This window comes from Patella vulgata, chromosome 2 (assembly GCF_932274485.2).
Source record: "Patella vulgata chromosome 2, xgPatVulg1.2, whole genome shotgun sequence".
NCBI lineage: Eukaryota > Metazoa > Mollusca > Gastropoda > Patellidae > Patella > Patella vulgata.
Genome location: NC_065880.2, coordinates 91,745,711 through 91,762,155, shown reverse-complemented (window position 1 = coordinate 91,762,155; position 16,445 = coordinate 91,745,711). Strand labels below are relative to the sequence as shown.

Here is a 16,445-nt window from a genome sequence, read left to right as displayed (position 1 = left end):
AATTAGGTCATTTTTGGGACTAACATATGGTCAATTTTATTTCACTAATTCTCTTGTGCGTAGGGGTTTTTAACAGTGGGAGGAAACCAGAGGGCCCGAGAAAACCCATGGGGGTTGTCACGTACAACCAGGGCATCGAAACCACAGCACTTGCATCAATGACAGACCTTCTGATTCAACGCATGCATGTTAAACCATTCGGCCCCCAAAACCCCCTTGGACAATGAAAAAGGCTGCATTGTTAAAATATTTTAGTTTAAAGCAACAATACATTTATGATCCAAGCTTGACTAACTTTCAAGACTGATGTGCTACAGCTAAATCCATCATTGTCTAAAGCGGGGCTTATGTCGACTTTGCAACTCAAAGCAACTAGTGCTAGTCATTTGCAAATATGCTTAGGTCGATCATATCAGCAACTGAGGACAACCAAGAGCAACTGAATTCGAAACTGATACCGATTACACTTAACATGTGACTTTTAATTTATTCATCACATGATCAACAAAATGTGGAATACCTTAAAAGAAGCACCCTAAAGGCATGGTCATTCTTGCCACAATTCTATTAATATATTATTATCGACATCATCAACATTTGAAAAGTGGGTGTCTTTGTTCACTTCCACTTTGCTTATTTATAAAGTCACATGACACATGTCTCTTATCACGTGATGTTATTTCCATGGAAACGAGTTGACACCAATTGTAAGACCGCTCATGTCAACTGCAACTAGTTCCATGGAGTTGCTGAAAGTTAAACATGTGTTAACTGACTGCAACTAGTTGCAAGAGGTGCTCAGGTCGACCTTTTTCAGTTGCCGAAACGTCAGTTGATTCCAGTTGCAAGGTCGACACATGCCCTCCCCACCCCTTAATAAATGATGAATGCCGCAATGAGAAGCCACAAGATAGAACTTATGTTATACCTCGACTTGTAAATTTTATTGAAGTATATTAGGTAGGTATTAAAATATAACACTCCAGTGTGTAGCGTGGAATATTGAATGGAAGATGGAATATCTACACAAAATAGTGAACAGATTAAATATATGTATGTATATATATATATATATAGGCATACAGGTATATGTGTATATATATATATATATCGTCAAGCTGAAGCTAATACTGCCCCAAGTCATTAGAAATGAAATGTATATTAAAGGCTCAATACCACTCTTGTTGTAACTGAATAATATGTAATAATCTTTATTCTGGTCAACAAATTGTACTATTTTACAATATTCCAATTAATTGATGATAAAAAATTTCATCTTAACACACCTAATTTAAAAAATTGGAAAAATTCAACTAAATGATTTGAAAAGCCTGACATAAAGCTTTTCAAATGTGACTTGGATTTAAAAATATTTTTGAACACTAACACATCTAGTACTTAGAATAAGGCTATTTTTTATTTTCTGGAGCTGTCAAGCCAGCAAGAGTTTTATTGTCCTTTAATATCCTACTTTTCTGCACCAACTGGGATAATGAAGACAGACGTAATCCACACAATGTGCTCTAGTATAAGTAAATTTTGCCAAGTCTTCTTTTTCGTTGCACGTCATTTTTAACACATGTCACGAAAGACACAAAACTTTGTTTATCAACCTTTTATTTGAAGCCTCAATCGAATATTTCTCACCAGAGAGAGAGAGAGAGAGAGTGAGAGAGAGAGAAATGGGTTTAATATCCACTCCACACAAACAAGGTCATTTCGGAACTAAAATATGGTTCAATTTTACTTCAATTATTCACTTGAACATAATTTAAAACTCCCCTGCTTATAAATGGTACCAAATAGGGGTATAGCGAGAGAGAGGGAGAAATGGCGTTCGACATCCACACAACACAACCTAGGTCATTTCAGAACCAACATATTGTTCAATTTTACTTCAATTATTCACTTGAGCATAGGGTCTTTTGCAGTTGGAGGAAACCTGAAGATCCGGAGAAAACCAGCGAGGTTGGACAGTCGACCCTACTCCATGTCACGTACAAGTGGAGAAACGAAACCACACCAGTTGACTCAATGACAGACCTTATGATCTAACGTTCACCAGACAGTCAAGTATAAATTATAACCATATCGGGACAATTATCATGTGGCTCAAATTTATTTTCTATAATGACTTGCGTAGTTTTTGCTATAGCTTGACGATATTAGTTTTTACACTGACAGGGATGTAGATAGAATTTGATGTCGAGGGAAAATAGCAGACATTTTTTTTATTAAGCTTTAATTCTATTTATTATCATTGATTCAATGTAACAATTGCCCCGCCCCGCCCCGCCCCGCCCCGTCCCCGATCTTCCAAATGCTCAATCTGATTATAATACAGATCTATATTTCGATTCGTTTTTTTATACTTTCGATGGCCTACACTACATGAATATCTGACAAGTTGTCTGCGAAGGTTGTGTCAGGGGTCGTATGAGTGGCTTTTGACCCTTTGACGTAAAGACATTGATTAATCATCAACGTTGACGCTTCTAGTGGTTTACCCACAATTCCATGCATGAAGCGCCAAGAACAGACCGTTTCATTGGCTTATCCCTCACTTCAACCAAAACGCGTGTAATATAACAACTCTCCCAGATCCTAATGTAGTAAAGACAAGTAAAACGAAATTTTAAACTATAAAAAAACGAAAGGAAATAGGATCTGTGTTTTAATCAGATTGCCAAATGCTATCTTCATCCCTGAATAAGAAAACATAAACCTAAAGTTAAAAATTGATAGTTGACACAGAATTTATTTTTGATGGTAAAGTCAGCCACAATTTAATAATAACGGTGGTGTAATATATCATCTGTTGGTATTATAGCACCTGCTCCTATATATTGCTAAATTCTTCTTTTATGGAATTGTTGAATTATGGCTAACCTACCATTTATTGAGTCTTGTATATATATATATATATCTCATTCTCTCCGTAAAATTATTGTATCAAAATTCTAGTTGTATTTACAGATTGTAATGAAAGAATGTCTCTTGATAGAATCACTGTATAATAATCACGTTTTTCTCGCAGTTCAAATCTAGGAGACGAGCAGCAGGATACCAAAATGTTACACAGTCTCCTAGATTCCACACACAGTCACAAAAATTGCCTAAAATCTGTCCTATTCAGTTGATATACTGAGCTAACCATCTGAAACCCTCGCCATAACCTTGACGTTTTAACACTGTGCACATAAAAAGTTCCATCGGTCGGCCTGGTAAATCATTTTGTGAAACGGTACCCTGCAAAAAAACCAAGATATTAAAATTGTTATTAACATTAAGAGAGAGAGAGAGAGAGAGAGAGAGAGTGAGAGAGAGAGTGTGAGAGAGAGAGAGAGAGAGTGTGAGAGAGAGAGAGAGAGAGAGAGTGAGAGAGAGTGAGAGTGAGAGAGAGAGGGTTTAATGTTCACCGACACAAACTAGGTAATTTCGGGACTAACATATGGTTCAATTTTATTTCAATAATTTGCTTGCGGGTAGGGGTCTTTAACAGTGGGAGGAAACCGGAAGACCCGGAGAAAACCCACGATTTAATGTCCACTCAACACAGTATCACTTTATTTCAATAATTTGCCTGTCCAACCTCATATGTTTTTTCCGGGCCGTCCAGTTTCCTCCCACAGCTAAGTTCACATCAATAGTCTAAAACCACACAACTTGACACTTAACCACCCCCTTCACCAATCTGATTAAAATACAGATCTATATTTCGTTTTTTTTTTTTTATACTTTCGATGAACTCTACTACATGAAGATCTGACCGGTTGTAGTGGAATGCAGCGTCAGGGGTCATACAAGCGGCTTTTGACCCTATGACGTCAGACGTTTGATTAACCAGTCAGCGTTGAGGTTTCTTGTGGTTTACCCAAAGTTTCGTGCGCCTCAAGCCAAAAACTTGCCGTAACAGACCGTTTCATTGGCTTATCCCTGACACCATCCAGAACACGAGTTAAATAACAACTCTTCCAGATCCTAGTGTAGTAAAGACAAGTAAAACGAAAGTTTGAACTATAAAAAACAAAAGAAATAGGATCTGTGTTGTAATCAGATTGCCCCATCACAGTAGATAAGAAAAGTTTTTTTGTTTTTTTTTTACCTTGCCTGTCGTCTGACCGTGAAGTCCGAACCAATGTCTGATTTCTTCTTCACTGGCTGCACCTGGTTTATCTATTTTATTACCAAGAACTAAAATAGGAGCATTAGCGACCTGCTCATCTGTTAATAAACTCTGGAAATAAAATAAAAACATGGAACCATCAACACTGTTCAACGCTAGATCAAAATTTAAAGTGAATCCGTAAGTGGGGTGTTGGCTCACTAACCAGGAATAGCCAGATTACTCAGGATTCAAGTCTTTTTTCACTGTAATCCGGGTATTATTTAATATTGTGTATTTAGCACTAGTAAGTAATCACTGTAACACGGGTATCATTTAACCTTTCTTTCACATTCGTTTAATATCCAATCTTTGTTTAAAATTTGGAAAAATCGTTTAAAATCACCAAAAATCATCTAATATGTAATATGTACTTGTGTCCAGTTTAAAGCTGACTGATTAATTTTGATAATGAGTGTCCAATTTACAAGTATTTAATTTCTCAATCACTGATAAAAAATAAACAACCCAATTGATTATTTATGTATAATGATTAATTTTTAAACAGTGATCAGGAAATTAAATGCCATCAACTCCTCATGGACTTTCAGAGATTCAATATTTACAATATTCAAAATGTGATTTTAAATATTTTTGAACGATAAATGATACTTACATCCAATTCAGCTTTAGCTTCTACAAATCTTTCTCTGTCGCAGGCATCCACTAAAAATACAATACCATCCACTGCTGGGAAATAATCCTTCCATACTCGACGTGCTAAATAGAAATAATTCATACAATATATATATATAGAGAGAGGGAGATAGTAATTTTGGGACTAACATATGGTCAATTTTATTTCAATAATTTGCTTGCACGTAGGGGTCTTTAGCAGTTGGAGGAAACCAGAAGACCAAGAGAAAACCAGCAAGGTCGAACAGGTGACCCTACTCCTTGTCATGTACAACCCAGGAATCAAAACCACACCAGTTGACTCAATGTCAGACCTTTTGATACAGTGCCCACCCCTGAATTTTCAAAGTTTTGATACTGAATGAATGTTAAAGAAATAAATAATAAAACAATATTTTGCAATGAAATGCTGTAAATTTGCCAGCTGAGAAACATAATTATAATGTGTTGATGTACGGCCAAGAGTAGGTCCCTGTAATAATTATAATGTGTTGATGTATGGCCGAGAGTAGGTCCCTGTAATTATTATAATGTGTTGATGTATGGCCGAGAGTAGGTGGTCCCTGTAATAATCATAATATGTTTACATATGGCCGAGAGTACGTCCTTGTAATAAAATGTATTTACCTTGTCTATGTCCACCAAGATCAAAAGTTGTGAATCTCATTCCACCCATAGATAACTCTTCAGATGCTGTAATTTATAATAATTACACAATATATACAAGTTTTTAATAAACACAATCTGTATCCGTAGTGGTCTCATTCCGATCTACTCCACTATACCCTGGGTTCATCCACTATCTGATCCTTATAATAATCGTTATAAGACATATAAAAGTAGATTTCACAAAGTTGTTAATAAACACAATCTGTATCCGCAGTGGTTACTATTTTAACATATAAATTTTTAATTAATGAAAACTTCTTAAAGTGTTAAACAATTTATTTCTATCCATGTTTATTTCATTTCATATGATTTTATACTTTTATTGTTCAGCGTATTCGAAACACTTTATATAATAATGGAATAAATATTAAAATGTTACTGTGAAAATAAACAATTGTATGGTTATCATTAAATTAGATAATGCACAAACACTATATAAACGATACATGCCAAAAAATATTACAACATGAGTATTACCTGTACTTATTATATATATATATATATATATATAGATACAGGTACGTTTAAAGATTAGGACAGAGACATTAATCTACATTCTATATAAATAAAATCAAAGATGCCTATCTGTAATACAGACACTATCCAGTAGCATTACAATAAAATCATCAAGTATAAATAATGTACAATGTTACCCTACTTTGTTTGAATGTAGATCAATGTCTCGTCTTAAATCCGATAATTCTACTAATTCAAGTCCATGCAAATAAAATGCTTTTACTTAAAATATCATCACAATGGTCAGATCAATGTTAGGCAGGGAGGGAGGAGGGAATCTTTTGTTAGATCAATGTTAAGCGGGGAGGGTAGAGGGATCTTTTGTTATTTATTCATTATTCTCACTTGACGGTTTAAAAGATTTAAAATTGTTTTTGGGACTTGTATTAGAACTCCATTATGAACTTTGAACCCTGGTATTAAGTGATTTATTGGTAACATTAGTCTATGCCATAATCCAGCTTTGTTTTGACTCTGTTCCAAATGTACAGAAACTATTAACAGTGCCAAACAGTGGAAACATGTCTACTGACCATTATCTGACCTCACACTAGTTTTACCTACATATATATATAGCAACATTCCTAGTCTATTAGAGAGAGAGAGAGAGAGAGAGAGAGAGAAATGGGGTTTAACGTCCACTCGACAAAAACTAGGCCATTTCGGGACTAACATATGGTTTAATTTTATTTTGCAGTGGGAGGAAACAGGGGGCCTGGAGAAAACCCACGAGGTTAGACAGGCGACCCTACTCCTTGTCACGTACAACTGGGGATTCGAAAACCACGCCAGTTGACTTAATGGCAGGCCTTATGATACAGCACGCACATGCTAACCATTCAGCTATCCAACCACCCCACACTAGTCTATTTGTTTTCCTATTTCCAGATAAATAAATTCCCAAGCATGCTGACTGGGTTGAATTAGCGTGATTACAATTAGTAGAGATTCTACCCATAAACTCAATCAAATATGAAATTTCACTTTTTGTCAAAGAGATCTTATTTTCTTAAATTTAAAGATACATTATGGAAGATTAGATAAAGAGCTGGTAGTTTTCACTATAATGGTTAAAAACTAGTTAATGTAGAGGGAATATGCTGAAAATTTCAGTCAAAACCGAGATATTAGCGTTTGAAATTTAGGCCTAGCCTCGATCATCATTACTAAAGTCAGTACGATAAAAAAAACCATATTCTCGATTATCAATTTTGATTAAAATCATCAATGAGTGTTGAGCAGCAAATCGGAATCAAATCCAGTGAAAATCTGACACATTAGATGGCATCGAGAGTTGATTAAGGTCTTTTCATGTTGATAAATGCCTAATTAATAGTTTATATGACATTTCAGGCATAAAGAAAGACCTACAATAGGCAGATTATCTCTTGCATAATGTATTTTTAAATATTTTTTTATCTTAATCTTTCGATTTATTCCATTTCTTAATGCAGATTTAACATTACGATTTTCTGTGGTCAACTCAATTTTTAACTTTTTTTTCGTAAACTTCTTTTGTGTGCTTATATCCAATTTATTTTATATCTAAATACAATCTGATTAAAACACAGATCCTATTTCGTTTCGTTTTTTATAGTTCAAAATTTTGTTTTACTTGTCCTTACTACACTAGGATCTGGAAGAGTTGTTATATTACCGGCGTTTTGGTTGAAGTGAGGGATAAGCCAATGAAACAGTCTGTTACGGAGTCTTCTTGGCGTGCCATGCACGGAACTGTGGGTAACCCACTAGAAACATCAATACTGATTGGTTAATCAAATGTCTGACGCCATAGGTCAAAAGCCGCTCGTATGACCTATAACGCGACCTATCACTACAACCGGTCAGATCTTTATGTAGTGTGGGCCATCGAAAGTATAAAATAACGAAACGAAATATAGATCTGTATTTTAATCAGATTCATCTAAATCAAGCCTGTAAATAAGGCACCTGTCACAGACAATGTCAGGCAAAGATTCAGGCTTTGTCAGGCACTAAACCTCTGGTGCCTGTCATTTTGTCCAGCACTGATTTGTCTTTTTTATTGATATTATTAATACATGTCCTGCACTAAGTTGAAAATGTCAGGTACTATTTCATTAGTGCCTGACACTTTGTCAGGTACATCTAAAACCGTTATTTCCAGGACTGATCTAAATATAGCTCTGGAATATTTGTTTTTTGATGCTGTTCACTCTTGGAGAATCTGTTTTTGAAATGAGTAGAAAGATGAAATAAATGGTGTCTATAGCTTACTTGGATGTAGGGTTGGAACATGCTGTGCCATTCGATCATCTTTCAACATATGAAGTAAAGTTGTCTTGCCAGCATTATCGAGACCAAGGAACACTAATTTTCCTGATTTTTTCCACAAACCTACAAACACAATAACATGCAAACTCAATGACAATGAATGAATTGTTTTAAATGAAACTGGAAAAATTCAATATAAAGTCCTGTCATACGGAGACTCACAAAGTCAAAAAGCTCTAAAATTCCCACATTTTAAGGATTTTTTTTTTAGAAGTACACTGTATTCCCATATTTTAAGGGGTTTTTTTTGGTTTTGTTTTCTAAGCAGTATCCCATATTTTAAAGGGTTTTTTTTGTTTTGTTTTTTAAGCAGTATTCCTTATTTTAAAGGGTTTTTTTTTTTTTTTTTTTTTTTTTAAAGTGTTTATTTTTTTTATTGCAGTATCCCCATATTTTCAATGTTTTTGTTTTTTCAGCAGTATTCCCATATTTTAAGTGTTTTGGGGTTTTTTGGTCTTTTGGTTTTTTTTATAGCCAGTATTCCCATATCTTAAGTGTGTTTTTAGCAGTATTCCCATATTTTAGATGTTTTTTGGAGTATTCCCATATTTTAATTTTAGCCGTCTTTGCCTACTCTTTGTTAAATTTGAACGGCAAAGTGTAGACAGGACCGCATGTTTTTCATGCCCACCGCACCACTGACAAATAACGAGAAACCAAGACGAAATATGCAGGTGAACTTACTCGGCCAACTCTGGGATCTCTTGGTTTGTGAGCTTGCACCTTTCTCACTGAGTCACAGTGGCTATCCGGCTTCCTTATATGTAAGTAACAATTTGTTTCTTTTCATGGTGATAGAGAGATATCAACCCTACACAAACTAGGTCATTTCGGGACTAACATAGTCTACTAATTTTATTTTAGTAAGAAAACTCACATGGTTAGTTAAATAACTCTACTTCTTATCACGCTCAACACCCCCCCCCCACTTCATTCAATAACAGACTGTATAATCTAAACCATTAGGTTTTCTGTCCAGTCAATTTGTATATGTAATTAATTAAGACAGGTGTGAATGTATTTATAATGATAAGGTGTGAGTACCTGTATATGTACTATGTATTATCACACCATCTGTCACATCATATATTAAACTAACAATAGACGCAGATAACATCTCATTCTCTATATTATAATAACTCAGTCTGTTATATATACATGTACACGTATACACATGCAGGATGGAGGGCCTGACAAGGACAGCTGTCTAGTCGTGCGGATAGGACGGAAAACCGAGGTCCCATGTACACATTCGGATGCACGTAAAAGATCCCTTGGCAGTTGGAATTTGATATAAGAGTAGTGCCGCTGCCAGGGCAAAATTTCCCTCATAGCACACTGTATGGCGTATCCCCGTCTTCATTAGCCCTGGTTAGGAGCAGAACAGTAGGACGTTAAACCCCATTTCATTTCATTTATTCACAGGATATTAGTCCTCCTGTTTTAATATATATAATATATATAACTGATGGTCTATTCTAAACTTGTTTGATGAAGAATTTGATGACATGGAATTTTGTTGTTTCATATGTCACTTACAGCTGTGAATGTCACTATTAAAATATTCAATACATTTAATTACAAGTTAAAATTTGTATCTATTCAAATTTATTTCAAAACGTGAATTATTTGATATTGAAACATAATTTTTTTTCCAATATTTGAATTAACCCCACACTTCAAATGTTTTCATATTACATCATGGTCATACCAATTTAATATCTTATTTTTAAGTATGGGGGAAATAAAGTCCGCACAGCACTGCTAGGTAATACTTGTTATGTTTTAAATTGGTGGCTAAGTGAGTAAGACGCTGGCTCGCTTGCCTGGGTTCGCGTGTTCGATAGCTGCATTGGCCGAGAAAGTTCATTGGGATTTTCCAACGTGGTTTCCCCTTGTCCAGGGATCGAATTTGACGGACGCAAACATGCAAAATGCGTGCTGATTTTGTAGGCTGCGTGTTACAAAATATGTCACACGAAAAAAAATGCGTGTAATATTTTTTCGCTTATTGTTACTGAATAACATGATTGTTCAATAAAAACAATACACATATCATAATTGACCTTTCTTTATTGTCGTTATATTCCATCAAACAAATTCTTACATCGGTGAAAAATGTATGTTATTGGCGAATGCCATGGCTTTCACGCGACACAAACAGTTTTAATAGTAAAAAAACACGTACCATTTTGATTTTTCTGGATGATATTTAATATAAATATTGAAAAAATGTTTTCCTTTTGATGTTATTTACGTTATTTTATTGCTTAATGATGAATAAATACTGTTATACACTCCCGAGTATTCATTCCACTAAGTTTGCAAATGCCGATAAGGAGCTTTGTTTACGTCATGTGACTTCTCGCTCACTTTTCCACCCATTAGCATTATCCCTGTTTCTGTTCAATTTCTATACATCTTGACAAATTGTTTATACCGATACTTTGATTTTCCAAAGGAATCATTGATTTTCAGATTGAAATAAATTTTAATAATGCAGAAATATAAATAATGCCAACATTGCCAACTATATTTTTTGAGAGTTCCGGTAGACTGATTATCATTTAGCGTCGGACGTGTATGCACAGCGGTCCAGGATCCGAAAAATCGCTATTTGACTAAATCAATGGACACTTTTTGACATAGTACTTATGTTTTATAGTTTAATTTACTATCCTTGTATTATATAATGCATCATCAAGAAGGTATACTCTTGAGTGAGAGTGAGAAAAAACGAGTTTTCAAGGGAAGCTATAAAAATAAATATACACGTCGAAAGAACACAATATTTTTAAATTAAATAAAATATTGTAATTAATATTTTGAAAATTAAAACTGTAATAAACAACAACTATATTGCAAGTTTGTAAATTTTGTTTGTAAATTCAGTATTGTATGCTAAAAATAATATCGACTAGAAATAATAATACTGACTAGAAAATGTTCAGTGAATACTCCAGGGGTATTCCCAACTTTTTATGCATGTTTATTTACATTTTAAAAAAATTGATAAACTGAAAGTATTGACATTTCATAAAATATCTCAATATAGTGATTATATCGCTATGATAATACTGCATACATGTATATATTATATTAAAATTATCTAACGAGCATGACGATATCATAAAACACATGACTATATTAATTATAATTATCTATGATGTAATAAATTAATTATCACGCAGCCATGCAGTAACTGTTAATGAAGCAAACTGGAATATATGAAATTTATTCTATTTCAAATACATCAAACCATGCATGACTATTTCATTGTAGTTTCAAACCAGCATTCATAAATGTCATAATAGGTGTACGATACTTTCAGAATCAAACCAAATTATCCCAAATAATCACAGTAATGAAGAATGGCCGATTTCACTAAATTTCAATTTATCTTGGTATGAAATAACCACGCTCAATAAATTTTCACAGTTGCCATGACAATCACATTGGGACCATTTTAAACAGTTTTCGCAATTCCTTAATTGCAGACAATCGAATGTGGAATACGGAGACAGTAAACCACAGTTTGTACAAAAGGGGCAAGGGTGTGGATATACAGTACCAAGATGAGACGTCTCATTTATTTAGACCTACACGTAGAGTTACCATACATGTTGGTGTTGGGTGGAGCTATCTTACATGTTGGGACAAGGGTGGGTTAATGCTAAATAATAAGGTCAGCTTAATTTTTCATCATAGGTCACGAGATGTAAACAGGGCTAGCACTAATCCCAACCCTAACCCTGGACCTAGCCCCAATGCTTACCCTAACCCTAACATACAATCTCGCCAACAATCACGTGCCCTAACCTTATTTAGCCGGCAAAGGTGTGGTTATAGTACCAAGATGAGTTGTCTCCTCTTGACCTAGAGTTATTATATAAGTTGTGGTAGAGTGGAGCTATCGTACACCTATACACGTCACAACTTGACTTACTCGGATGTAGAGTTGGAACAGGCTGTGTTAAATGGCCTTCTTTTAAAACACTTAATAAAGTTGTTTTGCCAGCATTATCTAGGCCTAAGAATATCAATTTACCCGATTTTCTTCTCAGGCCTGGCGTGTAGAAAGATAAAAGTTTATTTTCATACTCTGTAGCTTTGTTTTATTTGTGGTAATGTAAAACGTAATTTGAATGATATGGGGTTAAACATCCTAATCTTCTGTGCCAAGCCGGCTAATGAAGACAGGCATACAACATGCAGTGCGCTAAGAGGGAAATTTTTCCTGGATACTAGCGTTTCCTACAATTACAATTCTTCCAGAAATTCTAACTGCCAAGGGTTCTTTACATATATGTACACAGCAATTAAAGAATTAAAGAGTCTTTAAATGTATTCTAACTCCATGCAAAGACTGGTAGTGGTTGGTTTATATAAATATATAATAATATTATATAATAATAAAAGTAAAATGTTGATATTGTCACAGTGTAAATATTTGTTTTATTTAAATTTAAGATATGCTTGTGTTATAATCTGTATATAATATACACATGTAATGGTGTCAATATGTGGGACACTATAACATAGTTTTATTCTATATATGGGACTTTGTCTACTCTAATAATATCTAAACATGTATATAAACAAGGCCTGAACATGAGTCATTCCATGTTAAGTGGGTCAATTTTCAGAAAGTTGGGAAATTGACCCCCTCGAAAAAATCTGGAAAAAATAATGTTATTGTACAGGCTAGCGAGCCAGCGTCTTACTTAGCCACCGTGGCTCCCCAATATAAAGGTGTGTGTTTGGATTAAATCTAATCGTTTTTTATTGTACAATGTAATGTTGATAGACTAAAATAAGATTAAAATAAATTTAATGGTTAATATTTTCTTTTTATATATATATATAGAAATAAAAATTACCTAGAAAATTAAGTGCACTGGCAAACCAATCCCATAAAAACATTCTCTGTACCTGGAAATAGACAAATGAATATATGTTTATAATGTCTATTTATATAATTACACAAGCTTAGTACATATATACAGGTGAAAACATAACTATTCATAAACATTCACTGTAGAACTATGTATATTACATGATCAATGCATAGTTAATAACAAAAGCATGGCTATAATTATAATGTTTCAGTCATACACTGATGGACAGTGAGTTCATCACTAAACATGGAAATATGTCGCCTATCACTGTCAGGCAATAATTTAGGCTAGCCAGGCACAATCCCTCGTTGGGTAACTGTTATTTTGTCCACACATATATTTGTCTCCATTCTGTGGTTTTATTGATACAAAGACAACCTTTATATTTATATACAACTTTTCATCTTCAACTGAATTATCAGTGAAATGAAATTCGATCGTTTGTCTGTTACCGCTCGTTACTTCAGTCTGTTATATAGAAGGACAACTTGTGTTTGTCATGTTTGACGTCACTTCCCGTTTCTTCACATGGTTGTTACAGAACTCCCGTAGCAATTATATTTGGGATGTATTTAACAAGCTCTATCACATATTTTATAATGACTGACACCAATATTGTCCTTTAAAGCTGCTTTAAACATACATTAAGCAAGAGCTAAATCTGCCCAGTGCCCATTGCAGATCTTTTTTTAGGCCTGAAATGTTATCTAAATTATTAATTAGACTTAGACCTTTATTTACATGACAAGCTCAAAATCAACTCTGTAGACCGTCGGATGGCTTAGATACATGTACAGCTTGGATTTAAATAGTCGTCCATTTAAAATTAAATCAATAAATGGCTAACGTTACCACCAATGAAGGACCTGTTAAGTGGAAGTAGCCATTGAGAATGTCACTTGAAAATCGAGAATATGTGGGTGGGGTTATCGTCTGTCAATCTAACAATCGGCAATTATCGTAGGCGGTGTCGACACAGTTGATGCCTATTTCTAGTCCAAACGTCCAACAGTGACAACTCTGTTCAGAAAAAAGCAATTTGACTGAAATTTTCTTTTTTTATCATCTATTTTTTAATTATTATACAAAGAATGCCCAACTCTTTATTAAACTCTTAACTATTGTATCTTTAATGCAGTCGTCGAGCAATTTTGAATCTCTTATAAACTACAATTTGTGAAAGTTCAATCTACAAAAGGAATATCAGTGCAAAAATGGTTCAACTTACAAAGATACATGAATTGAAAAAAAAAAACATCACCAATAGTAGAGAGAGAGAGAGAGAGAGAGAATCCACTCGACAAAACTATGTCATATGTTTCAATCTTATTTCTATAATTCGCTAGTACGTATCGGTCTTTAGCAGTGAGAGGGAACTGGAGCACTCTGAGAAACCTGTAAGGTGACCCTACTCCTTGTCACGTACAACCGGAGAATCGAAACCATGCCAGTTGACTCAATAACAGACCTCATGATGCAGCGCGCTAACCATTCGGCCATCCAACCTCCCTCGCCAACAGTAATGTAAGTATTAATGATGAGTAAATAATGTTGATAAGCCTCTTTTTAATCAGCTAGAAGATTATCTATAAACTGTTGTTTTTTATATGTATATTAAGATTATTGGTTTTATTTTCTAAATTAAATGGTAAATAATCAATCCATCAGACATGATTTTAGAAGGAAAAGAAAAAAACAGAAAATATGATTGAAGGTGATTTAGACTGTACGGCGAGAGTTCTGGGTACAGCTTAAGGCTCCCCCCCCCCCCCCCCCCGGAAGCTCTTAAGTAAAATGGTGCAAAATCCCAAATTTGTTTGAAACATTTCCTGGCACTGAGGAAGCCCTAATTTTTCAGCTGTTACTTGTAATTTTCTTCCACTCATCTCCAACTGTTTTCTCTAGCCATTCCCACTTCCATGTATTTTCTAATCCCTTATCTGCACTATTTGTGACAAAATCACATTCCACTATATCCTGGAAGCCATGCGAACTTGACACATGTACTTGATACTCCCAAGTTCGTAATGTTAGGATACCATTCATTGGACGAAATAAGGCCAATAACTAATCAAACTACGTGTTATAATGAAAAACAGATAGTTTACATTCGGCAAACCTTTGCAGACTCTGGTACCCTACATCGGAAAAGTGGAATTCTGTTTTAAAATGAAAAAAAAAACAAATGTCTTATCTATGGATTAAACCATGAAAAATGAGATATTGTCTGAAAAATGGAATTGACGATCAGAAAAAAAACAGCAGGTTGGACATGTGACCCTGCTCATTGTCCCGTACGCTAAGGATCGAAACATACGGTATAATCTAGAGTGGCTATACCCAACCTCCCTCATAGCTAATAACCAACCCATAAAATATATCTCGAACTCAATTGATAAAGACAGAAATACAACAGACTAAAAGTGGTTTAATATCTCTTTAACTCATTCAATAAAGTGAGACCAAACCCCACCGTCACCTCGTAATATCTTTTAATATTATACATACTGATAATATAAGTTTAAAACAAAAGTTAAAATTATGAATCCGTACATACTACATGGCTAATTCTTAACTTCACAATATCATAAGATAAGGTTGATATCATAGCCTATAGCTAATTAACGGTAATCATTAAAATAAGATTAAATCTAAAGCTGTATTATAATCTTCAAACAGTTATATAATAACTTAGTCAATAGAAAGGCTGAACTAAGTTACTAAGTCAACACATTTGAAAATTGAATTCAGAATTGGTCAACGATGCAAGTCATGGTCCACCACGACATCGCGAGTCAATACCGTCCTTAAATGAGAGACAATTCTAACCTGTAGTGTTCAAAAATAATGTCACTGAACTATCGAAAATAACCTGTGGATCTGTTAGAACAAGTTCCAAATTCCAATTAGCCAGTGACTGAATTAGTGAATCGAATGTCTTATTTTGTCTGTTTCACTCTTCTTCCTTCGATTAATCATTCAACGTCAAATGTCGCATCAAATCTGAGGTTTTCGACGTTCCGGTTACTCCTAAATAAACACCAATTACATAAAACACATTTTGACATACTTACTATTTAAAACGGCGATCCTTACAATACAATTTATTTAATCTAAGCTGAAAATACGCCAAACGTAATTTTCGTTTTTGAGATACGTGTACCAAACAAGATGGATGTTGATGACGTTTCGTCTCTCCTGCTAAACAAGGCCATATTTCATTGGTTATGCGCGGAAAGCTGTCCAAT

At 34.4% G+C, this 16,445-nt stretch overlaps 1 protein-coding gene across 2 annotated transcripts; it reads right to left on the bottom strand.

Annotated features, from left to right (window-relative positions):
• Positions 1-2,738: 2,738 nt before the first annotated feature.
• LOC126810142 (GTP-binding protein SAR1b) lies at positions 2,739-16,403 on the bottom strand. Of its 2 annotated transcripts, none has more exons than XM_050535140.1 (7): positions 16,272-16,403; positions 13,180-13,231; positions 12,246-12,365; positions 5,429-5,494; positions 4,782-4,885; positions 4,106-4,237; positions 2,739-3,249 (listed from the first exon to the last, which is right to left on the bottom strand). In XM_050535140.1, the coding sequence occupies exons 2-7, from the start codon at positions 13,220-13,222 to the stop codon at positions 3,133-3,135; spliced, it is 582 nt and encodes a 193-aa protein (XP_050391097.1). In that variant the 5' UTR covers positions 13,223-13,231; positions 16,272-16,403; the 3' UTR covers positions 2,739-3,132. The 2 variants fall into 2 exon arrangements, with proteins under 2 accessions (XP_050391097.1, XP_050391096.1); XM_050535139.1 differs by lacking the exon at positions 12,246-12,365 and adding an exon at positions 8,243-8,362.
• Positions 16,404-16,445: the final 42 nt, after the last annotated feature.